The sequence below is a fragment of the Mastigoproctus giganteus genome, chromosome 5 (genome assembly GCF_048544385.1).
Source record: "Mastigoproctus giganteus isolate SK-2022 chromosome 5, ASM4854438v1, whole genome shotgun sequence".
NCBI lineage: Eukaryota > Metazoa > Arthropoda > Arachnida > Uropygi > Thelyphonidae > Mastigoproctus > Mastigoproctus giganteus.
In genome coordinates this window covers 76016028-76040077 of record NC_143579.1, presented here as the reverse complement: position 1 = coordinate 76040077, position 24050 = coordinate 76016028, and the positions used below count along the sequence as shown (strand labels likewise).

Below are 24050 nucleotides of genomic sequence, written 5' to 3'. Positions count from 1 at the left end.
ATTTTGCATCGACATTCACACATGAGGAGTTATTCAGCGAGGGGAATGCCAGAGGTGTATTCAACTCTAGCAGTAAGCTAGAGAATCTTGTAATAACTGAGAGCAAAGTGGAGGAGAAATTGTTGAAGATAAACACAAGAAAGGCACCTGGGGTGGATGGGATCTATCCAGTTATATTAAAGGAGGCAGCAAAGGAGGTAAGCAAACCCTTAGCCATAATTATGAGAGCTTCCTTGGACTCAGGGGAGGTACCCATTGACTGGAGATGTGCAAATGTGACCCCAATTCACAAAGGGGGATCAAAGGCTGACACAAGTAATTATAGACCTGTGAGTTTAACTTCTGTTCCCGGAAAATTAATGGAGGCACTGGTGAAAGAAGCACTGCAGGATCATCTAGACAAGACTTCAGTTATAGCTAGGACACAGCATGGTTTTGTTAAGGGGAAGTCTTGCCTGACCAATTTGATTGGATACTATGATGCAGTCACAAAAGAACTGGATGCAGGGAATAACTTTGATATTATATACTTGGATCTTAGAAAGGCTTTTGATACTGTTGCACATGGAAGACTGCTGCACAAATTGGAGCAGTGTGGCATTGGAGGCAAGTTGCTGCTATGGATAAAGGGGTGGTTGAGGGGGAGAAGACAGAGAGTGGTAATCAATGGACACTGCTCATCGTGGACTAATGTTATTAGTGGAGTCCCTCAGGGTTCAGTATTGGGGCCTTTATTGTTTTCTGTATTTATAAATGATATTGATGATGGTATATCAGGCTTAATGTCCAAGTTTGCAGACGATACGAAGGTTGGCAGGGTTGTCAAGGACACTACTGACACTATGCTGCTGCAACAGGATTTGGAAAGGTTGAGCAGATGGGCTTCGAGGTGGCAAATGAAGTTTAACATTGACAAATGTAAAGTACTACATATGGGAAACAGCAACCCCAGAGCAACGTATCAACTCTGTGGTACTACACTGACAGTGGTAGAGAATGAAAGGGACCTGGGGGTGGTGGTGCAGGCAGATATGAAGTTCTCTGAGCAGTGCAGACGAGCTGCAAGAGTAGCTCATGGTGTATTGTCAATGATATATAGGAATTTTTCTAGCAGGGATAACGAGGTGATTATTCCCTTGTATAAGGCAATGGTCAGGCCACACCTAGAGTACTGTATACAGGCCTGGAGGCCTCATTTCAGGAAGGATGTAGAGCTGCTGGAACGAGTACAGAGAAGGGCAACTAGATTGGTGAATGGGACAAAGGGGTTCTCTTACGAAGAAAGGCTTAAGTTTTGCAAATTACAGTGTCTGGAAACTAGGCACCAGCGGGGTGATCTGATAGAGGTGTACAAAGCCTTGAATGGTTTGAGCATGCTCAATGCTGATGGGATTCTTCCTCTAGCTCAGAAAAATCACCTGAGAGGGCATAAATTCAAATTGAGGAAAGACAGATGTAGGATAGATGTGCGGAAATTTGCCTTTAGCCAGCGGGTGGTTGGTGGGTGGAACAGACTTCCATCCCTTGTCGTGGAAGTTGATAGCCTAAATAAGTTTAAGGCTCAGCTGGACAGGTATTTCGAACGAACAGAGGGGTGAAGTGGAAGTGGTTATTTTTATTTATTTATGTTACTTTTTTTTTTTTTTTTTTTTTTTTTTTTTGGCTGATGCTGCATAAGCTTGCTTTCTTGCATCAAATTCCTCTACTAATGCTAATGCTAATGCTAATGTTTCACGTAAATAGTTAAAAATACAATGTACCCCCCCCCCATTTACAATTGGTTCACTGTACAATCAAATCACGTTACGATAGAGTCACCATAGTAAAGTACCGTTCACTATACGATGCGCAGTAAGTGCTGGTCATTGTGATCACGTTTGTGAATTGAATTTTAATTCTATTAAACAGCGATTGTAATTAGCGAAAATAGGAGGAATATTATCCACAGGCTATAAAAGCAAAGATATATTAAGCACAGATTTACCCCTTTATTACCTTACTAATTAAAAAATTAAATGATACATGAAAATCGGAAGAATATGTGATAATTGGAATAATTAATACGTACTGTAATATGTACATACTAACTAGTTGACATTTCTGTTCACTGACATTTGTGAGTGGGGATTAAAATTTAAAACAGTAAAAAGATAAGCAGTCAATACCAAAGAGCACGGCACACACAAATTGCAAGTAACACAATACGTGCAAGTGAAAACGGAGTAATGAGTTACAAAGCTTTAAAAATAGGAATGAAGAGAAGATCTGAAAATTAATTTTTTTATATGATTGAAGATTTCATGGAAGGGTAAACACATTTCACCATAATAACCCACAGAATTCTAGCTGTCGTTATTATCGCAAATTCAGTAAGATCGAGTTTACTGTCCATTTAGGATAGATTTCACTAACAGAAAAGCCCAATAAACAGGTAACTGCTAATTGTTTTTATTGTTTTATGGTTGTGACCTCCAGAATTTCGACCGAACCACGTGGTACTGTCGGAGGCAATCGTAGGGTAATCTCCAGTGCTGCGGTCTCCTGCCCCGATTAACTGCATGCTGTCCCAATTAAGCAAAGTAAACCCTGGATATTTTCTCGATTGGTTTCTGTTTTTTTAAGATTTGCCCCAAATAACCAGAATCCACTGTACTTGGCGAATAATTTGGAATAAAGACAGTAATTTTTTTTGAATATATGTACTTAATTTTTAAATAACCAGGTTGGTTTACGTATATGTCAGCAAACTGTGATAGGAGATTCAAAGCCCTACGGGTATTATCAGACTAAAATATTATTGTACCTCACCTCCATATCCTGTGGTGGTCAGACTGAAAATGTTCAACTTTCCTGCCTTCTTTAGGTTTTATGTGTGTAGTACTATTTACTGTGCAGACGTACCAAGTTTTATCTGTTGCATGATAGTTTACCTTGCCGTAGGCAAAATCTAATGCTCTGCATTCCTGAGAGTGGATTGGGAGTTAAATTATAATTTAAAGCTTGGGACAATTGTATGTTTTTGCTTGTTTTATTGTAAGAAGTAGATACAATATGACTTTAATTTTTATATTTATGTTTAATGCATTAAATTAAACTAAAAATGAGAAATAATAGAAATACATTGAAATGATAGATATTAAAATTAATCATGTTATCCGTAGGGCATTGACTGGCAACACTTTTCTAAGATATGACAGCCCTGTATGTACCCTTGCGGATAACTATTTACATATATATATATATATACAGCCTCCATTGTGAATCTTAACCCTGTAGTTTCTCGTTACATTAAGTGTTTGTAAATAAATCTTGTTTTTATACTGATGCTGTAATAATTAATTCTGTATGTTAGCTTTTGTGGAATGCAATATACCTGCATAATGATGATAGCTAGTGTATTTACATTTATGGTGTTAAAAACTCTGCTAGTGGGGATTTGATTTTGGACATCCAGGTACTGTGCAGACAGGTGACAAGCCTCACTTATGTGAGGGTTGTCACCTGTCTTAACCTGGGGTTCAAATAGGGGCTAATTTTCAGCTCTAATTAGAGTGTTTATGTGTGGAAAAGATTTTTTCTTTGATTCTATTAGGATTAATGTTAGTTGGTTGCTGTTTGAGTTTCGTTTGTGTGGCTGCATTTATATGGTGTCTGATGTAATTGTCGAGTATTTTGTTATTCATGAGGGTATTTTTCAATTTTTTAAAAGCTTCCAATATGTTTTCTAGGTTATTAAATATGTGTATAATTCTGTTGGTTTGGTTTCTGATCATGTTTCCATGTATATTCTTGGCTAAATTTGTTTCCCAGTTTGTTAGTTTAATAGCTTGGAAGCTAAACTGGTCTATTTTCTTAGACTCTGGTGTATTAAGTCGTTTGCTATTGTGATTTGACTATCTAGGTAGGTGGCTTGTAGGTTGCTTTCTGTGTTGATTCTTTCTATAGTCAGTTCTTCGGGATAAATTTTCTTAGCCATGTTGTCGAAATCTTCATGGTTGATGACAAGTACATCGTCAATGTACCTGTAAGTATGTGATATCTACTTTAATCTTATTTTCATAAAATGCAAATATAGGTTGGCTATGGAGCAAATATTACTTGCACCCATAGCCACACCTCTTATTTGCACATTGATGCTATTACCCATCTGTATAGTTATTTTTCACACTAAGGTTGATAAGGTCTAGCCAGTACTGTTTTTACATCCTAGTTTATTTTGATATTCTTTGTAATATTCAGATTGTACTTTTATCAAATTGTCATGTGATATGCTGGCGAACAAGTTTTTGGTCATATGTGTTAAATTTGTTAATATGGTTGTTATTGGAGATGAATTTTGTGTTTGTGAGATTGCTAGTTATTATATTTAATTTGGTTTCCATTATTTTGCTAGATGTTTTGTTGTAGCTGTTCCTGCATGTGTTGATGAACCTTTTCCCTGTCTTTGTGGAATTTGGGAATCCAGTAAATGTATGGGTATTGGGTGTTATCTATTTTTAATTTAATTTTCTTGTGTAATGCTATTAGTTTTTTAGTAGTTTGGAGTATGGCTATATGTCTGCTCAAATCTCCTGATTTTGCTAATTTTCTCTAATTTCTCCAGTATCCTCTAATCGTCTTTAAATTTTACATTAATTTCGTTGTTTTTATATTTATATATAACTAGCGGGTTGGTTGGATCACTACAAACTTGATGCTCCCAAGTAGTACCAAAATTAATTATAAAAAGTTACAGTATATAAATAAGTACACACACACACGCGTGCGCGCGCGCAGTCAACCATTGTATCCGGACCCCCCTAGAACTGGTCTACGGGCCCCCAGGGGTCCATGGACCCCAGTTTGGGAAACACTGCTTTAGTTGATAAAATTGAATCATTCTGATTTGATTTTTTAACATATATGTAGAAACATAAATGTTTTTTTAACCTAAGTGGTTGTGCTAGCTATTCAAGTTAAATGTTTTTGTACGATGGAACTTCACAAAATTATTGGCAGCCTTGGTAAAAAAGATAAACATTTACTTTCCATTTAAATGGATGTCATATGAACTAATGAGACACATGGGTGGCAGAAAAGAAAAATGCATGGGACGCATATAAATTATCATGAGAAACAGATACCTATGATAGATATAAGATAGTCTCTAATCAAGTCACAAAGGACATTAGGCAAGCAAAGGCAGATTATGAGAAATCTTTGGCAAGGAGGTGCAAAAAAAAACAGTAAAGACTTGTTTACTTATGTAAACTGTAGAAGAAAGATGAATCAGGTTGGTCCCGTTGGCATTCACAGATCAATTTTTGATGAACCTGCTAAGGTAGTTGACAAATTGAATGAGTATTTTGCATCTACATTCACATGTGAGGAAATCTGTAGGGAGGTGGAGGCCAGAAGCTTATCAACCTCTGGCAGGGAGCTAAGTGATTTTGTAATAACTGAGAGCAAAGTGGAGGAGAAATTGTTGAAATTCAACATAAGAAAAGCACTTGTAGTAGATGGGATCAATCCAGTTATATTAAAGGAAGCAGCAAACGAAGTAAGCAAACCCTTATCTATAATTATGAAAGCTTCCCTGGACAGAGGGGAGGTCTCCATGGACGGGAGATGTGCAAATATGGCCCCAATTCACAAAGGGGACACATATTGGATCAAAGGACACGAGTAATTACAGACCTGTTAGTTTAACTTCTGTTCCAGGGAAATTAATGTCATCACTGGTTAAAGAAGCAATGCAGGATCATCTAAACAAACCTGCAGTTTTAGTTCAGATACAGCATGGGTTTGTTAAGGAGAAATCCGGTCTGACAAATTTGATTGGATACTGTGATGTGATCACAAAGGAACTGGATGTAAAAAATAATTTTGATGTCATATACTTGGATTTTAGAAAGCTTTTGATACTGTTGCACATGAAAGACTACTGTACAAATTGGAACAGAATGGCATTAGGGGCAAGTTGCTACAATAGATAAAAGGATGGTTGAGTGGGAGAAGACAGAGAGTGGTAATCAGTGGACACAGCTCTTAGCATTAGCATTAGTAGAGGCATTTGATGCAAGAAAGCAAGCTTATGCAGCATCAGCCAAAAAAAAAAAAAAAAACCCACTTCCACTTCACCCCTCTGTTCGTTCAGAATACCTGTCCAGCTGAGCCTTAAACTTATTTAGGCTATCAACCTCCACCACAAGGGATGGAAGTCTGTTCCACCAACCAACCAACCACCCGCTGGCTAAAGGCAAATTTCCGCACAACTATCCTACATCTGTCTTTCCTCAATTTGAATTTATGCCCTCTCAGGTGATTTTTCTGAGCTAGAGGAAGAATCCCATCAGCATTGAGCATGCTTAAACCATTCAAGGCTTTATACACCTCTATCAGATCACCTCACTGGTGCCTAGTCTCCAGACACTGTAATTTGCAAAACCTAAGCCTTTCTTCGTAAGAGCACCCCTTTGTTCCATTCACTAATCTTGTTGCCCTTCTCTGTACTCGTTCCAGCAGCTCTACATCCTTCTTGAAATGAGGCCTCCAGACCTGTATACAGTATTCTAGGTGTGGCCTGACCATTGCCTCCATTGCCTTATACAATGGAATAATCACCTCCTTATCCCTGCTGGAAAAATTCCTGTATATCATTGACAATACTCCATGAGCTACTCTTGCAGCCCGTCTGCACTGCTCTGAGAACTTCATATCTGCCTGCACAACCACCCCAAGTCCCTTTCATTCTCTACCACTGTCAGTGTAGTACCACAGAGTTGATACGTTGCTCTGGGGTTGCTGTTTCCCATGTGTAGTACTTTACATTTGTCAATGTTAAACTTCATTTGCCACCTCTCAGCCCATCTGCTCAACCTTTCCAGATCCTGTTGCAGCAGCATAGTGTCAGTAGTGTCCTTGACAACCCTGCCAACCTTTGTATCGTCTGCAAACTTGGACATTAAGCTTGATATACCATCATCAATATCATTTATAAATACAGAAAACAATAATGGACCCAACACTGAGCCCTGAGGGACTCCACTAATAACATTAGTCCACGATGAGCAGTGTCCATTGATTACCACTCTCTGTCTTCTCCCCCTCAACCACCCCTTTATCCATAGCAGCAATTTGCCTCCAATGTCACCCTGCTCCAATTTGTGTAGCAGTCTTCCATGTGCAACAGTATCAAAAGCCTTTCTAAGATCCAAGTATATAATATCAAAGTTATTCCCTGCATCCAGTTCTTTTGTGACTGCATCATAGTATCCAATCAAGTTCGTCAGGCAAGACTTCCCCTTAACAAAACCATCCTGTGTCTGAGCTATAACTGAAGTCTTGTCTAAATGATCCTGCAGTGCTTCTTTAACCAGTGCCTCCATTAATTTTCCTGGAACAGAAGTTAAGCTCACAGGTCTATAATTACTTGTGTCAGCCTTTGATTCTCCTTTGTGAATTGGGGTCACATTTGCACATTTCCCGTCTATGGGTACCTCCCCTGAGTCCAAGGAAGCTCTCATAATTATGGCTAAGGGTTTGCTTACTTCCTTTGCTGCCTCCTTTAATATAACTGGATAGATCCCATCCACCCCGGGTGCCTTTCTTGTGTTTATCTTCAACAGTTTCTCCTCCACTTTACTCCCAGTTATTTCAAGATTCTGTAGCTTACTGCTAGAGTTGAATACACCTCTGGCATTCCCCTCGCTGAATAACTCCTCAGGTGTGAATGTCGATGCAAAATATTCATTTAGTTTGTTAGCTACCTGAGCAGGATCATCAACAGTTGACCCATCAATATCAAGTGGACCAATCTGATTCATCCCCTTCCTTCTAGAGTTTACATAAGTAAAGAACTCTTTTCTGTTTTTCTTTGCATCCCTTGCCAAGGATTTCTCATAATCTGCCTTCGCCTGCCTAACCTCCTTTGTAACTTGGTTACAGATCAACTTGTATCTATCATAGGCTTCTGTGTCATGTGTTAATTTGTAAGTATCCCATGCATTTTTCTTCTCTGCCATATGCCTCATTAGTTCATCTGACATCCATTTTGGCCTAAACCTTGAACAATATTTCTTAGTTGGTATGTAAAGCCTAGTAGCTTCCAAGATAAGTTCTTTGAATGCTTCCCATTTTGAATTTTCTGTTGGTAACATCATCAGTTGATCCCACTGTATAGAATTTTAATACTGTCTCAGTCCATCGTAGTCGCCTTTACGAAAGCAATACCCCTTCCCTTTACCCCTAATGGTAGTTACCTCTTTGAGTAACTCCCACTTCAGAACACTGTGATCACTGCCACCTTGTGGTTCATTTATCTGCAGATTCTTAATGCATGAAGAATCACTACTGATAATCAAATCAAGAGTATTACTCCCTCTAGTTGCCTCCCGAACATGCTGATGTAGAAAACAATCATCCAATACATCCACAAAAGCCCTGCTAGTGCGTGAGTAACCAGCCCCCAAATTCCAGTCAATATCTGGGAAATTAAAATCTCCCATTATAAGACTCTCTGATTTACTAGCCCACTCTATTTCCCTGTACAGTTCCTTATTATACTCATCAGAGTCATTAGGCCTATAGCACACTCCTACTCAATTTTGATCTCCCGATGCTTATGTCACACCAAACTGACTCAACACTGCACTGTCCAGCGATGTCGACTGGCTTCACTTCCTTGGTTTTTATGTGTTTCTTAACTAATAGCATAACCCCTCCCCCCTTCCTATCCTGTCTCTCCTTTCTGTAGACATTGTACTCCCCAAATTGCAGTTCTGCATCCCTTATATGGACTAATGTTATTGGTGTAGTCCCTCAGGGTTCGGTGTTGGGCTCGTTGTTTTCTGTATTTATAAATGATATTGAAGATATATCACGGTTAATGTCTAAGTTCGCATATGATATGAAGTTTGGCATGGTTGTTAATGACAGTAATGATAGTACACTACTGAAACAGGATCTGAAAAAGTTGAGCAGATGGGCTGAGATGTGGCAACTGAAGTTTAACATTGACAAATGTAAAGTACTGCATATGGGTAGCAGTAACCCCAGAGTAACGTAACAACTGGGTGGTACTACATTCAAGGTAGTGAAGAATGAAAAGGACCTTGGAAGTAATTGTGCAGTCAGATATGAAGTTTTCTGAGCAGTGCAGAGAGAGTAGCTTATGGTGTCTTGTCAATGATATACAGGAATTTTTCTAGCAGGGATAAGGAGGTGATTGTCCCTTTGTATAAGGTAGTGGTCAAGGCACATCTTGAGTACTGTATACAGGTCTGGAGGCCTTATTTTAGGAAGGATGTAGCTGCTGGAACAAGTACAGAGGAGGGCAATTAGATTGGTGAGTGGAACAAAGGGTTGCTGTTACCAAGAAAGGCTTAAGTTCTGCAAATTGCAGCATCTGGAGACTAGGCACCTGTGAGATGATCTAATTGAGGTATATATGGCCTTGAATGGTTTGAGCAAGCCCAATATTGATGGGATTCTTCCTCTTGCTCAGATTACTCATTCTAAAGGACATAAATTCAAATTGAGGAAAGACAATTGTAGAATAGATGTGCAGAAATTTGCCTTTAACCTGTAGGTGGTTGATAGTTGGAAAAAACTTCCATCTGTTGTTGAAGGTCAACAGCTAAATAGGTTCAGGGCAGAACTAGACAAACGTTTGGAGGGAAAGGATTTTTTTTTTTTTTTATTGAGGGATGCTATATAAGCTTGCTTTCTTGCATCGTATACCTCTATTAATGCTAATGCTAACATAGATCTTGTTTCTTTTAAATAATAAAAACACTAAATTCCATCTGATAAATTGACAAAAATTTTTTTTTTTTTTTGTGGGTTCCTAAAAAGTGCAGTATATTCATTGCAAAATATGCTCCAAATAGCCAGATAATATTTCAGAAAATTTATATTTTGGAATCTTTTTGGACTCCATTTTCAAGTTAAAAAAGAGTATAAAGAAGAAATGAGAGAGAGGGGAAATTTTAAGTTTTATAACTTAAATTAGCATAGCATTTTAAAGAAAAACAGATACAGGTAACCCTCGTATAACACGGTAGTTTGGTTCCTACAGAATGTTTGTAATGTGAAACCGTGTTATACAGAACTAAGAACCAGTACAAAAAGGGGGTTACTTTCCAAATGCTAACAAAAATACGCCATTTTTTTATAACGTTCGGAAACTTAATTTTATAGTAGTAATAACTTAATATTTTAACTTTATTTTCATAATAGTAGTAACTTAAGTAGAGTGTGTTTATTGTCAAACGGCACCAGGGGTTTCCCCCATCTTTTTTTTTTTTTTTTTTTTTATGTAAACCCCAAACACGAGAGGTAGTAGAATCTATAGTACTTAGTACCGTGCTTGGGTTGGAGGTTGAGAAGACGAAAGAAGATATTTGTTGACGTTGGACTTGAACTTCTGTAGACTGTAATTTTCAGGAAATACATATGAAGGAAGGTTGTTCCAGAAACCAGCAGTTGAATGAATAAATGAGGAAGATGAAACGTTGGTTCTGTGAGTTTTAAGTTGGACAGTAAACGGATGTTGGCTGGTGGCGGCACGTGTTTGAAACAGAGAGTGTGAATTAATGAAGTTTTGAGAGAGAGAGTGGCAATTAATGAAGCCAATTCAGAAGAACAGTGCCCATGGAAGTATCTGTAGAAGAGGCATGCAGCAGAAACAGTACGTCTATGAGAGCGAGTGGAGAGATTCTGTTAGAGATGAATCATTAATTAACCTAACTGCCCTCTTCTGAATGGAATCAAGAAGCCTGAGAGAGGTTTTGGGGGCACCACCCCAGATGTGGGAACAATATTCCATGGCAGGGCAGATTTGCGATTTATACAGAGTGAGCAGCTGTTTGGAAGAAAAGTAACGCCGAGAGTGAAAGAGAAAACCAAGTTTTTTAGATGCGGAGGAAGCAATATTTGTAATGTGCTTGTGCCTAGAGAGATTAGAAGTCAGTGTAATCCCCAAAAGAGATATATCATTTTGCCTAGAAATTGGAGTGTCACTAAAGATAAGCATAGGAGCAGAAGAATCCTTTTTGCGAGATATAAGACAAGACTGAGTTTTAGAAGGGTTGAAATCAACTAAGTTGTCTTTGCCCCACTGGAGAATTACCTGAAGATTGGCATTTAAGGAATTGGTAGCAGATTTTCGAGAAGTTGAAGCTGATTGAGCAGGACAAGGTTTCTCAAAATGGAAAGTGTGCTATCATCGGGAAAACTATGGATAGGATTTCCAGTCAATGAAAGAAGATCATTAATATACAAGAGGAAAAGAGTGGGGGAAAGAACTGAACCTTGGGGGACACCGGGATTAGTGGAGAAGTTAGAAGACAGAGTGCCATCTATCATCACCCTCAGTGAGCGATCAGAGAGAAAACTGGATAACCAATTACTAAAAACAGTTGGCAAACCATAAGATGGAAGCTTGTTTAGAAGACCTTTATGCCAAACACGATCGACAGCCTTTGAGATGTTAAGAGCAACTACTTGTGTTTCCCCGAACCTTTCCATTGAATTAGTCCATAAATGGGTAACATAAGCAAGAATATCACCAGTCGATCGACAATGACGGAATCCATACTGGCGATCGTTGATCAGACGGAAGGGTTCTAAGTAGTTTAAGAGTTGGCAGTTAATTGATTTTTCCATTACTTTAGAAAGAGTAGAAGTAATTGCAATGGGACGATAATTGGATGGGAGGGATTTGTCACTCTTTTTAAGAACTGGCTGGATATGAGCAAATTTCCAAGCAGAAGGAAAAACACCTTTGGAATAAGAAAGTGAAAAAAGGCGGTAAAGAATAGGAGTAAGTTCAAGAGCACAGATTTTGAGAACAAGTGGAGAAATATCATCGGGACCTGGAGCTTTCTTAGCATCAAGATTTGTCAAAATCCTTCTGACATCCTATTGACGGAAGACCACAGGAAGCATTGAATGGAGCGTGTTGGGAACAGTGGGAGGCGTTTTACCAAGATCATTAATACATCTCCGCGTGCTATGCATTGTGGGTGTGAAACAGAACACTGTGAATGCCAGAGGTTTAAAAGTGTATGGATTTTGTACATTCGTAGTGTTGTGTACCATTGTTCCTCTGGTCATTTAGCCGCTGGGCCCCTAATGGGACCCAATGTTGTCCACACTCTTCCTAGTGGAGGCAGACCAAGTACACCACTATTATAGTTATTTACTCTGGCAGGTCCTGCCACCTGAATTTCCTGAGATTTCAGTGGCTAGGACCTTAAAAAAAATAATAAAAATAAAATAAATAAAATAAAAATAAATTTAAAAAAAACCGTTATAGTTATGGGTCTGCCAAAAAGAACTATTTATGCAAATAAATGTTATTAAGTTTTTGGGTGTAGGGCTCAAGCAATTTAACAATGGTTCAGACACTAGTAATTATAATTAAAAGAGAGAGAGAGAGAGAGAGAGAGAGAGAGAGAGAGGGGTGGGGAGACTGAAATGACAGAAATAAGGGGTCTATAGAGAAGATAACCCCCAAATCAGTGGAGCAGGTCCATGCCCACGAGAGGGGCAGCGAGGGGAGGAGGAGCCCAGAAGTCACCTGCCCCTCTCGCCAGGGAGGTGGAGGCAAAGGGCCACGCAAGGGAGCGTGGCTTTAAAAAAAACACACACACACGGCAGGAAAGGGAGGGGGGAAAAAATAAATAAAAATTCCATAAAGTCCCAAAGGCAGGTCTTGTATCTGTGTGAGAGCCAGTTTCGTTGAGTCCAAGGATGGTTAGTTTAGTCGTGGTGCCTGTTCTTGATCCCTGTAGATAGCAATAAGTGTCCTCCTTCGGGTGAACAGTCCCTGGGCGAATTTTGTCAACTCCTTATACTCCTCTTGCGAGTCCAACAGGTTTGATTCCCTGTCCCGAGGGAAGTAAGTCAGTTTTGTCATCAGGAGGTAGCGGAGATCCTCATAGTTTTCACAGTTGTATATTATGTGAGACCATGTCTCCACTTCCCCACAGACACAGCGGGGATCGTTCACTAATTTAAAACTGTTTAGTTTGGCATTCAGGGCCCCCATGATCTGTTAAAAGATACGTAGTGTACAGTCCAGGGTGAAACCATGATAGTGCTTTTGTGTATAATCTTCCGACATCGGGGCAGAAATTTCCTCGTTATTTCCCCTTTTGTGGATTCTGACCAACTATCCTGGGTGGCAAGTTTTATTTTCTATCTTTTCAGGTTTCCTGTAGGGTCAATGGAGTGGCCCAGGAAGGTGCAAGGAAGCCCTTTTGCAAGATGCTCAAGGTCAAGAGGGGAGTGCTTCCGCCAGAACCTGCAGAGCATGTGTACTCACAGTGCAGCAGGCCCGTGTAATAGAGAGGAGTATTGTCCGCTGGATGAAATCTAGTGTCCGTCTGTTAACTGCAGTAGTTGCTTTCTGGAACCAGATGGGTGACGCTTAAGTTATGGCTGGTATAAATGTCGTTTTGTAATACAGTCCCAAGGGTGCCTCTTGAGTCCCCAATCCCTTTTAGCTATTCTTGCGACGAGGGCAGAATATCTCCTGATTTTCTCTCAGATATGTTTCAAGTGTGGGTTGAAAGATTGGTTCCTGTCCAATATGATTCCTAGATATTTCATCTCACTGAGTAGTTTGATAGTTGTATTTTCTACTTTAATTTGCGGTGGTCTATGGAGATTTAATGTTCCTTCTAGTAGCATTGAGTAGGTTTTTCCCTGTGAGATCTTAAGAAAATGGACCTTCATTCAGTCTTGTAGAATTTGAATTGCTCGATTTGCCTGGGTTTCCAATTGAAGTCGGTTGACTGCGGCAACAGTCAGTATCAGGTCATCTGCAAATGCCTGTGAGTGGACTTCCCCCAGGTCGAAGGACAGAAACTCATCCAATACCATACTCCAGAGGAGCGTCCCCAGGGCTGCCCCGAGCCCTGGGGGCAGCCCCTGTAAACAGGCCTGATCAGTTTCTTGTACGGAGTCACTACTTGTATTTTTCTCTTGGATAAATATGACTTCGTTATTTTGTAAAGGTTGATGGGTGTTTTTGCCTTCCGCAGTCTGGCCAGGATGCTTGGCCACCAGATGGTGTCGAATGCCCCAGCAAAATCAACCGAAATAACCAAGAAGTACTTCCTATCACAGGCAGCAGCCAAACTTAGGAGGCTGTTGAGAGCATCCACTGTTGAGGTTCCGGGTTTGAACCAAAACTGTGTGGGCATCATGAGATTTGCAGCTATATAGTGGTGCTTGAGTCGCTTGTGAAGCATCTTTTCAAGGAGTTTACTAGGAACTGGGAGCAGGGCAATTGGCCTGTATGATTCGGGTTGTTCGGGTGGCTTCATAGGATTTTTTAGAATTAATTTGACGTTGGCCATTTTCCAGTTGGTTGGAAAGACTCCAGTCTTCTGGCATGTGTTGAAGAGGTTTAGTAAAGTCTGCGGAGAGATGTCTACTACCTTTTTTAATAATCTCTGGCTCCAGAAGATCTGGGCCCGGGCAGTTTTTATTCCTTATTTTTTGCGCTGCCTGTTGTAGTTCTTCTAGGCTAAAAGGTGGTTCCATTTGGTCTATGTGATATGTTTCGTTTCCATCGCAGATCTGCAGTTGTTCTGGTAGTTGCGGATGTGCTGGTTTTTGGAAAATCACATTGAGGATGTTGATGATAGACTGTTCCCAGGTGGTGGCCAATGTTCTCTGCAGGGTACGGGTGGAGGTCATGACCTCACCCCTGGGGAGCTTATTCGTAGTGACTTTGTACACCGCCCCCAGGGGTCGGCATTTCCAGTCGTGCTGACTAATTGCTCCCAGGCCTGCTTACTTTTTCGTATTAACTCAGTGTATCTGGTTCTCACTGCTGCGTATCTTTGTCTGAGTGCTGTTACTTCCACTTCCGGCCAGGTATGTCTTGCCCTTTGGAATTGTTTTCTTGCCTTTATGACTTCTCTTCTGAGGGTCTGGATGTCCCGAGTCCACCAAGGGACTGCACCAGGTGTGGGCAATTTTCGCTTCATTGCAGCCTCACTGGCCACTATTTATGGTCTTGGTAATTTTTCTCTGGATGTCTTCTGGGTATTCTTGTCGATCCGCTTCAATGCGGTGTTGGCATAAGGTTCGAGTCAGCACTTCCCCAAAGAGTCTCCAGTCAGCTTTGTTTACTTCAAAGCGGTAAAGCGTCTGTTTGGCTATTGGTGTTCTATAGAGAGATGGTTGATTTGGAAGGTAATCACTCTGTGTTCAGACGTGGTTCAGGAGTCTTGGACTGTCCAGCCAGTGATGTGTCCTGCAAGGTTTCCAGTGGCAAAAGTGCAGCCATTATCAACCCACTGTAGGATGGAAGCCTCCTCAACAATTCATGCTGAGGGAAATGGACCATAATCTACCACGCTGGTCCAGTGCGGGTTGGCAGATCGACCGTATTCAGCAGTCAGGGGCTTGAACCCCGGTCTACTCAAAGAGCGTGTGCTACTGCACTCCCGCTCCTGACCACTCGGCTACGGTGGCCTATCCGGTGGCAAGGGAGACGTCAATTGTTGCCTCCCACAGAGTGTTACAAAACGTAGGTAGGTGGTGAGGCCTATTTAGGACTGTCAAGGGAGAATTTGCCAGGAACTCCTTGAGATGCTGCCCTTCTGTCCGGTGTTTCGCTGTGCCGAGCCGGGGAGCGGCAGTTTACATCTGCCCCTACCAAGATCCGTTGGCCTGGGAGAGTGTCCAACACAACCTGGAGGTATCTCATGGCAAATGTTATTTCTTCCCCAGCCTACAATACAAGGCCATCGTGTAGAAGGATCCCAGGTGTGATATTATATGGGCACAAGCAGCCCAGCCTGTGCAGAGTTGTGTGATATGGGTGGCAGTAATGGCTGGATTGCGGATCACTATGGCCGCTTTTGGGCTCTCATTCTCAGCCTGTATGATTTTATATGCTATGAGATAGCCCCTTACTTTTTTGGAGTGGGTGTAGGGTTCCTGCAACAAGAGGATGTCAGCATTTTCCTCGTCCGCTATTTTTCTGAGTTGTTCAGGCACTGCTCTGGCATGGTGTGCTTTTTGTTGTAGTATTAACAGCTTGGTTGTATTGAGCTTTTTAAATTGTATTGCCAAAATCAGTCCTCATTTGGTATAAACTCTCTATCTTGTTGTATGTTATGTCGGACATTTTGGGTCCCTGATGGAATGGGTGTGTACAAGCTTCGAGGATTTACAATTCACACAAACCAGTTCTTGCTCCTTGTTTGGACAACTGTTGTATTCATGCCCTTTGCTAGAGCAGTGTCCGCAAGTTGGTGTGATCTGAGTGCATGTATGGGAGGTGTGGCCATACCTGCACCATTTATAACATTTAGGCATGGTCACATGCTCCCTGAACCTGTGGATACCCCACTCAATATAGTCTTGTCTGGTGTTTTAGAATCTGCCAAGCAGCAGGAGCCAGTTCCACTATCCAGTTGTTTTCTCCGAACTTTGACTTTTTTGAATATCTTGGTTGCACAAGATTTGTCATGTCTTGATTTATCCTTTGTAGATTACAAGTTAGCACTTCCTCCGCAAGTTGGGCAGGTGTCACATCTTTGTCAACATCGATGTGACACCTCTGACTATTTTTCGATCGAAAATTAAGATTGATGGTCCTCTTCTCTTGGGTGGCTCTGCAGTGATACCCAGTGTAGCTGTCTTGGGGTTTTCCACTATATTCTTGATATCCTCCCTTGACTCTGTTTCTATTATTATCCCTACATTTCTCGTCTTTCTAATCGCTTTTATCTTTGTTGTCTTTAAATCATCCTTCAGGTTTTTCATTGTGGTGGTTTTAAAATCCTCACTTGTTTGTGTTCCTTCTATCTCTGCTGGTCTGAGGACAACAAGGTTTGGTGTTCGAAGCAGCGGTTGTTTTCTAGGTTGTGGGGCCTTTGGGTTTGACTCTGTTGTTTAGATTCCTCAGTGCTTGTACATATGTGGGAGTACGCTGTGGAGACTGTGGTGTAGGAAGATTCGGCAGAGTGTTCAGCACCTTCTCAAGGATGGAGGTTCTTGTCTTAAGTTCCTCGTTAGTGGTTTTTAATTTCTCGCTGTCAATTAGGAGGGCAGTGGTAATAGATTCAAGGGTGGCCTAGAGTTCCTGGACATAACTTGCCGCTTGTCTGGTGAATCGACTACTATCTTGATTAAGAAAGGTCACAAGATTCCTATGTAAAGCAGATATTATTTGATGGGTTGGAGAGTCTTCATCTATAGGTTTGTGAGTTGTAGGGTATGCAGAAGGTGTAGTTGCTGTGATGGTTAGTTTTCTGGATTGGGGGAGGCCTTCTGCTTCAGTCTGATCTAATGCTGTGCGTGGTCCCTCTGGTTGTTTGGCAGAGGAGGTCTTAGGGGCCCCTGATGGGGTAGGAAGATTAGTTGATAGTTTGGCTGCAGATACTTAAATAGTAATAACTGAACAAACTTACCTTACAAACTGTGATACTTATATGTCAGATAATGTATATTCATTTATTTTTCTTCCTCTTCATCTCTGCTAAGCAGCACCATCTCTTCTGCAGCATCTAGATTTCGCGTACAGTAACTTCCCCCTCTTTTTAAAAGTCATGAACTTCACTCTTCGAAGTCACAATTAGTTTTTATGTTCTCAAACAAGCACAAGTTCAATAGCACAGAACCTAACCCAGGAATCTACCAACAAAATACAGTGGACCCCCGCTTTAAATGATGTGTGAAAATTGGAAGAATATTTCCCAGTTAGCAAAATAAAAATAAATTTACGCTTACATGCATATGTACATACTAATTGATATATCTGTTCACTGACTTTTTTTTTCTTTGTAAAATTTTAAACAGTAAAAGTGGTAAGCAATTAATAACAAAGAACACGGCATGCACGAGTTGTAACAAACACGATATGGAGTAATGAGTTTCTGAAAAATTGTTTTTTTTTTATATGGTTGAATATTTCATGGAAGGGGATACACATTTCATCATAATAACGTGAAACCCCACAGAATTCCAGCTGTCGGTATTATTCTTGCAAATGCAAGAAGATCGAGTTTATTATCCGTTTATAATAGATTACACTAACGGAAAAGACCAATAAACTGGAAACTGCAAATTGTTTTTATTGTTTTATGGTAGTGACCTCCAGAAATGTGCTTTGGAAAAATATCACAAAGGTGGCATCGACTAGTGAGTCAACAGCAGGGATTCAAAAAAGTATGGAAATGTTGAAAATTACATCTAACATAATAGCAAAGTTTTCCCAACACAAAGCTCAAAAATACCGTGTTATGCGAGATTTCCAGCAATTCTCAAACTGTGTTAGAGCAAAACTTTGTTGTAGAACTACTGTGTTATGCGAGGATTGCCGCAATTTATCAGTATTGTTAGAGTGAAACTGTGTTGTAGAAGTGCCATGTAATATGAGGGTTGCCTATATTTTCAATTAAGGTGTTAAATTAAGTTAGAACTAAACTGATATTAGTTTATTTTTAACCTAACTGAAGTGCAGAAAATAAAATTATAAAAGATATTTGGATATTTGAAATAAAATAATTGTAAGTAGTATATTTACAGAGAACATATTTCAGAAATTATCATCTTTTACTAATTGTTAATAATAATCAGGAGGGGAAAACTTAATAATGTGAAGGGGAAATACCAGAACAAACAACAAAAATCTGTTCTGTAAACAGTATTTGGTAACTAATACTGAGGTTGTTATTGCCATCTATGAGTACTTAGCAATGGAGATGAGAAATGGCTGCACTTACTGGAAGATTTCAGTATAGTTTGTACATAAATGGACATATCACTTGTAATGTACTTGAAAAGATGTATGTAAAGCAGAGAACGCACACATGAAAATTGTAATACATATATATATATACAGTAAACTCTCGCTAATTTGGTTATAGTTAATCCGGATTGAAATATGAAAAATTCTGTTCACAGTTAAGTACTTTGAAAGATATGAGATTTAGGAAGGAAGATGAGTCACTCTTGACTGTGCACTGATTGACTGCGCAGAAGAGCAAGGAGAAGTTTTCGGCACTTTTTTTGTGCCAATGCAAATGGAACTCATCAGTTTTTTGGTATCTTAGCTAAGAATCCAAGGGCATTAAAAGACTTTATGCACATATTGCCTGTTATCTGCTACAACCCCCAAAATGCTTGGTTCATACAAAAAATTACAAAGAATTGGTTCATAATCACTTCGTACCCAAAGTTAAGAGGTACCAGAAAGAAATGTTGAAATTTTCAGATTATCAGATCACTTCTAATCCTTGACAATGCCTCCACACATTCAGATATCAAAAATATGTCCAGTAAGGATGGTTTGTTTGTTTGTTTGCTTGTTATTTGGTTTTTTAGGAGCATTAGCAACTAAGGCCATATTGCTCTTGGATATGCGGTGGCCATTCCCTGACCTTTCCGCATCCTCCGTATTTGGTGGTGACGGGCTCGAACCCCAGTAAGGATGGTGAATTAAAGTGTTTGGCTTTGTTGCCACACACAACTGCCTTAATATAGCCCATGGACCAAGGCATCATTATGGCCTGAAGAGGCTCTATAAGCGCAAGTTCCTTGATGAGGTGATGACAGCATTGGAAGACAGAATGGATGAAGATAACGACACAAGAGGAAGAAGAACTCTGGAAAATATCAAATCACAGAATATCAAGTCTCTCTTCAACTGGGCAATGCATGGAGGGACACTAAAAAGGAAACTTTAGTGAATAGCTGAAAAGAAACTCTTGCAAAATACAGATGGTGATATTTACTTTAAGGGATTAGAGTCAGAGGACTTTCAGACAGTGTTGAGGGCAGCTGGAGAGACTGAAATAATGCAAGAAAATATCCAAGATTGGCTTGAACTGGAAGATGAGATGCTGGATTTCAGCTTCTGATAGAGGAAAAATTGCTGCAGTTGTTATTAAGGATTCTGCCATGGAAGAAGAATCAGATAACGAACTAGATGAACTACAAGAATCTATAATTAAGAAGAAACATCTTAGCTCTGCAAGAGATGGCATTGATGCAGTAATCAATTATGTAGACTCTTCAACGAATCAAAAATCGTAGGGCTATTATGAACACATAAGAACTGTGAGGGAGATCTTAATTAAAGAACAGCAGCAGAGGTTTGTTCAGACAAAACTTGGCAGTTTACCTTAATAAAAAAAAAAAAAAAGCCTGCATTATTACGTTCAAAAACAAGTACAACTTCTGTCTTCTATTGATGGATAAATGTACTGGTTTTTTTACAGTTTTTAAATAAAGGCTATTTATTTATTTATTTATTTTCATCAGCACTACATATACCATTAAATTTTGTCCAACCTTTTTTTTTTTTTTTTTTTTTCCCCTTCACAAATCTGGATTAGTGAGGGTTTACTGTTTATACACACACAGCATATAATTTACGACCCTTCTGTTTATGTTATGAATATAAACAGAAATATATTTATTAAATAATATATGCATGCGATATTAGTAAAAACAAAAAATTTAATTATTTCATTGGAATAGAACGATAAACCTTTTTCCTAATTAAAAAGATAAGTCCAGTTTTCAAAACTTAAACTTTTCTGTTGTAATGTTTCCACTGTGTTATAACATCTCCATTAATTATAATGGTACTTTTATACATTTTTAAAGGTATGGAGCATGGAACAGGAAATGAATATTGAAACATCATCCACAGATAGCTCAGACTTTATGAAATTATTCGAGGAAATTCCAGAACCTCCACCTACTGCTTCTCATGCTGTAGTTTCAGTAGCCCAAGATATTAATGAAAAAATGGCAATCAATGCTATACAGCGGCAACTTATGAGTTTTGAGGTTCCTACTAGTTCCTCATCATACACACATCCAGCAGTGACAGCATCTCAGCTATCACCTAGTTCCTTGCCAGTGTTTCAGTCTTCTAGCCATTTTCAGTCAGCTCCACCAGCATACACTGCCACCACAATGATATCCTCTCAGAGACCACGACTTCCTCTGACTCATCCATCATCTTCAGCAACAATAGCATCTGGTAATCAGCAGTTAGTGTCCATGGGAACTGTGCCACGACCGAGTCCCCAGCAGTTTGCTTCAGCTGTGAACATAACAACACTGACACCTCAGGTTAAGTATAATGGATTTTTGTTATGTTGCTTTTGTAAGTATTTCAAATAGCGCTTTCGAAATTATTTATTCAATGTTTAATACTAAATATAATTAGATTCTGATGAATAGTCATATTCATTTCCTTTTGGTATTATTCATCCATCTGCTGTACAGTTATCTTTTTATGTAGGATAAAATATCTAAAATTATTTTTTCCATCCTCATTATAAGTACTTCTCACGGTAATACAAAATGCATGTTTTCTACTCCCTGTGGGCACTTTCATGGTGAGGGGATCTCCCAGTGAGGTTACTGGTTCTCCAGATAAGCATCACTTGGATCCAATACCTACAGCCTAGGTTCCTGTCTGACACCATAGGAATTTGTCGTGTTTTCCATGTGCTGAAACCTATGGAAATTTGGAAAGGGGGAGATTGGTTGAGGAGCCAACTTAAAAACACCATTTGGCCCCTGCTTGATGGGTGATTCTGGGTTAGCTCACACAGGAGAACTGCTGTTCTCCTGTGTGAGCTATCTAATTTCTTCTGTTGTATTATTGAGCTATACAATTTCTATTGTATTTTCAATAATACAATAGAAATTGTGTTAATGCTGTGATATCACTGATGTGTGTATACATTGCACAACATACATACTAGAAAACACTTCTAGTATGTATGTTTTGCTTCTATATATCTACAGGGCTTTCCAATAGTAACGCTCGATTTTTGTAACGCAATAAAACAAATTGTGAGAGTGATAGTGATCTATTTTTATTTTTATTATGAAGTATATGTGTTAACATTATGTTTTAAAAATTATATCAGATAAATGTCCGCCGCGGCTTTGTCTGGTTTGGTTAATCCTGGATACCCAATTGGTGATGACGTTATCGCATAAAAGTGGCTCAATTTCAGCAATAACGCGCCTAATGTTGGCCTTTAAGGCGGCAACCGTCTGTGGTTTGTTAGCATAGACTTTGGATTTTAGAAAGCCCCAGAGAAAAAAATCCAGTCGCGTTAGGTCGCAGGATCTGGGCGGCCAATTAACGTCACCATTTCGCGATATAACGGAACCTTCAAATTTCTCATGCAATAGTGTTACTGTATCACGTGCCATATGGCACGTAGCACCGTCTTGGTGAAACCAAATGTTTGTTAGATCGATTCCATCCACTGCAGGCCAAAAAAAATCTCTTATCATAGCCCTGTATCGCTCACCGTTGACCGTAAGTGCCACTTCTTCTTCGTTTTCGAAAAAATACGGACCGATTATTCCGCCGGACCAAAGTGTACACCATACCGTAACTTTTTCGGAATGTAGTGGGACCTCATGAATCTCCCGTGGGTTTTCGTCGCTCCAAATTCGGCAATTTTGCTTGTTAACAAAGCCACTTAACCAGAAATGAGCCTCGTTACTAAACATTATTTTTCGCCCAAAATCAGGATCGACCTCCAACTGCTCTAGCGCCCAATCAGCGAATGCACGCCGCTGCGCATGATCGTTGGGCTTTAGTTGTTGGGTTAATTGCACTTTATAAGGGTGAAGCCCTAAGTCCTTATGCAGGATTCGCCAAGTTGTCGTCGAAGACAGGCCAAGTTATTGAGCCCGACGCGGAATGGACTGTTGCGGATTCTCACGCACACTTTCCCGGACTGCAGCAATATTTTCAACGGATCTTGCGTTTCGCTGACGTACAGGCACTTTCAGATTTGCCACAGACCCAGTTGCTTCGAATTTGTTTATTAAACGGCGAATTGTGGATTCTGAAGGACGTTCGTCGACACCATAAACTGCACGGAGTGCACGAAACGTTTGACGAATAGAACATTGGTTTTGATAATAATTTTTTACAATTTCGACTCGTTGCTCAGTCGTGTAACGCTCCATAATAAAATGCAGAGACTAACTGAATACGGCTACCAAAGATACCACCTGTGTGACTGTCGACTTCCGTCATGCGCTGTTGCCAAACATCGAGCGTTACTATTGGAAAACCCTTTATATAGAATATATATTGATATATATATATATATATGTATGTATATATATGTATGTATGTGTATACATATATATATATATATATATATATATATATATATAGGGTGTCTCAAAAATACACAGCATAACTTCAGGAATGAGTTCCTCATATGTAGACAATAAAAATATTTTATATCAACATAGTTCTGGAAATGCTTGGTTTCCGAGTTTTGAAGGTCTGTCTATGACACTTAACCGTTCACATCACCTTATAGTAATTGTTCAAAATGTCCATCTTCTGCCTGAATACAGGCCTCACATCGACATCTCATGGACTCGTGAAGATGATGCCAAATTCCTGGCATGTATCAAGAAGTACATGCTTCTTGATTAGACCGGGGTTCGAGTTGGTGAGCCACCAAATACGGAGGATGCGGAAAGGTCAGGGAATGACTACCGCATATCCCCCGGAGCAATATAGCCTTAGTTGCTAATGCTCCTAAAAACCAAATAACAACATAAGCCTCACAACCTGCCACAATTCGATTGCGGAGAGTTTCCACATCAGCTACCAGAGTCAAATACACCAATGACTTTAAATGACCCCACACGAAGAAATCTAGTTGGTTTAAATCAGTGAGCGTGGAGGCCAGGCAGTTAGTCCACCGCTCTACTTCAGGAGTCATAGATCTTGGTAGTCCTCTGTTGGCAGCACGCGGTGTAAAAGTCCCATGTTCTGGTAACCTTTTGTGGTACAAACAACGAGCCTCCAGAGCATTGCCGTCTGCCAAACTTACATAAAGTGCATATCCACTTGCTCCTGATTTGAGTACATGGTCGGAATAGAAAACCGCCAGATTCTGTCAGTACCTATATATAGTATCGTCCAGTGTGGCTCATGTGTTCTGAATGTGCTCCTGCTTTTTGAGATATTTAATGCGTTCATTGACAACCCCCTTATGTGTAAATATGTTTTCCTAGAAGTTAAAGTT

At 39.8% G+C, this 24050-nt stretch overlaps 1 protein-coding gene across 1 annotated transcript in view; it reads left to right on the top strand.

Moving 5' to 3' along the window:
• The window catches only part of LOC150085504 (uncharacterized), a 934283-nt gene that overhangs the window by 746766 nt on the left and 163467 nt on the right, over positions 1-24050 (top strand). Inside the window, exon 19 of the mRNA XM_090374582.1 lies at positions 20623-21096. Within this exon, the coding sequence (XP_090230708.1) occupies positions 20623-21096 (474 nt within the window). The remainder of the gene's footprint in view (positions 1-20622; positions 21097-24050) is intronic.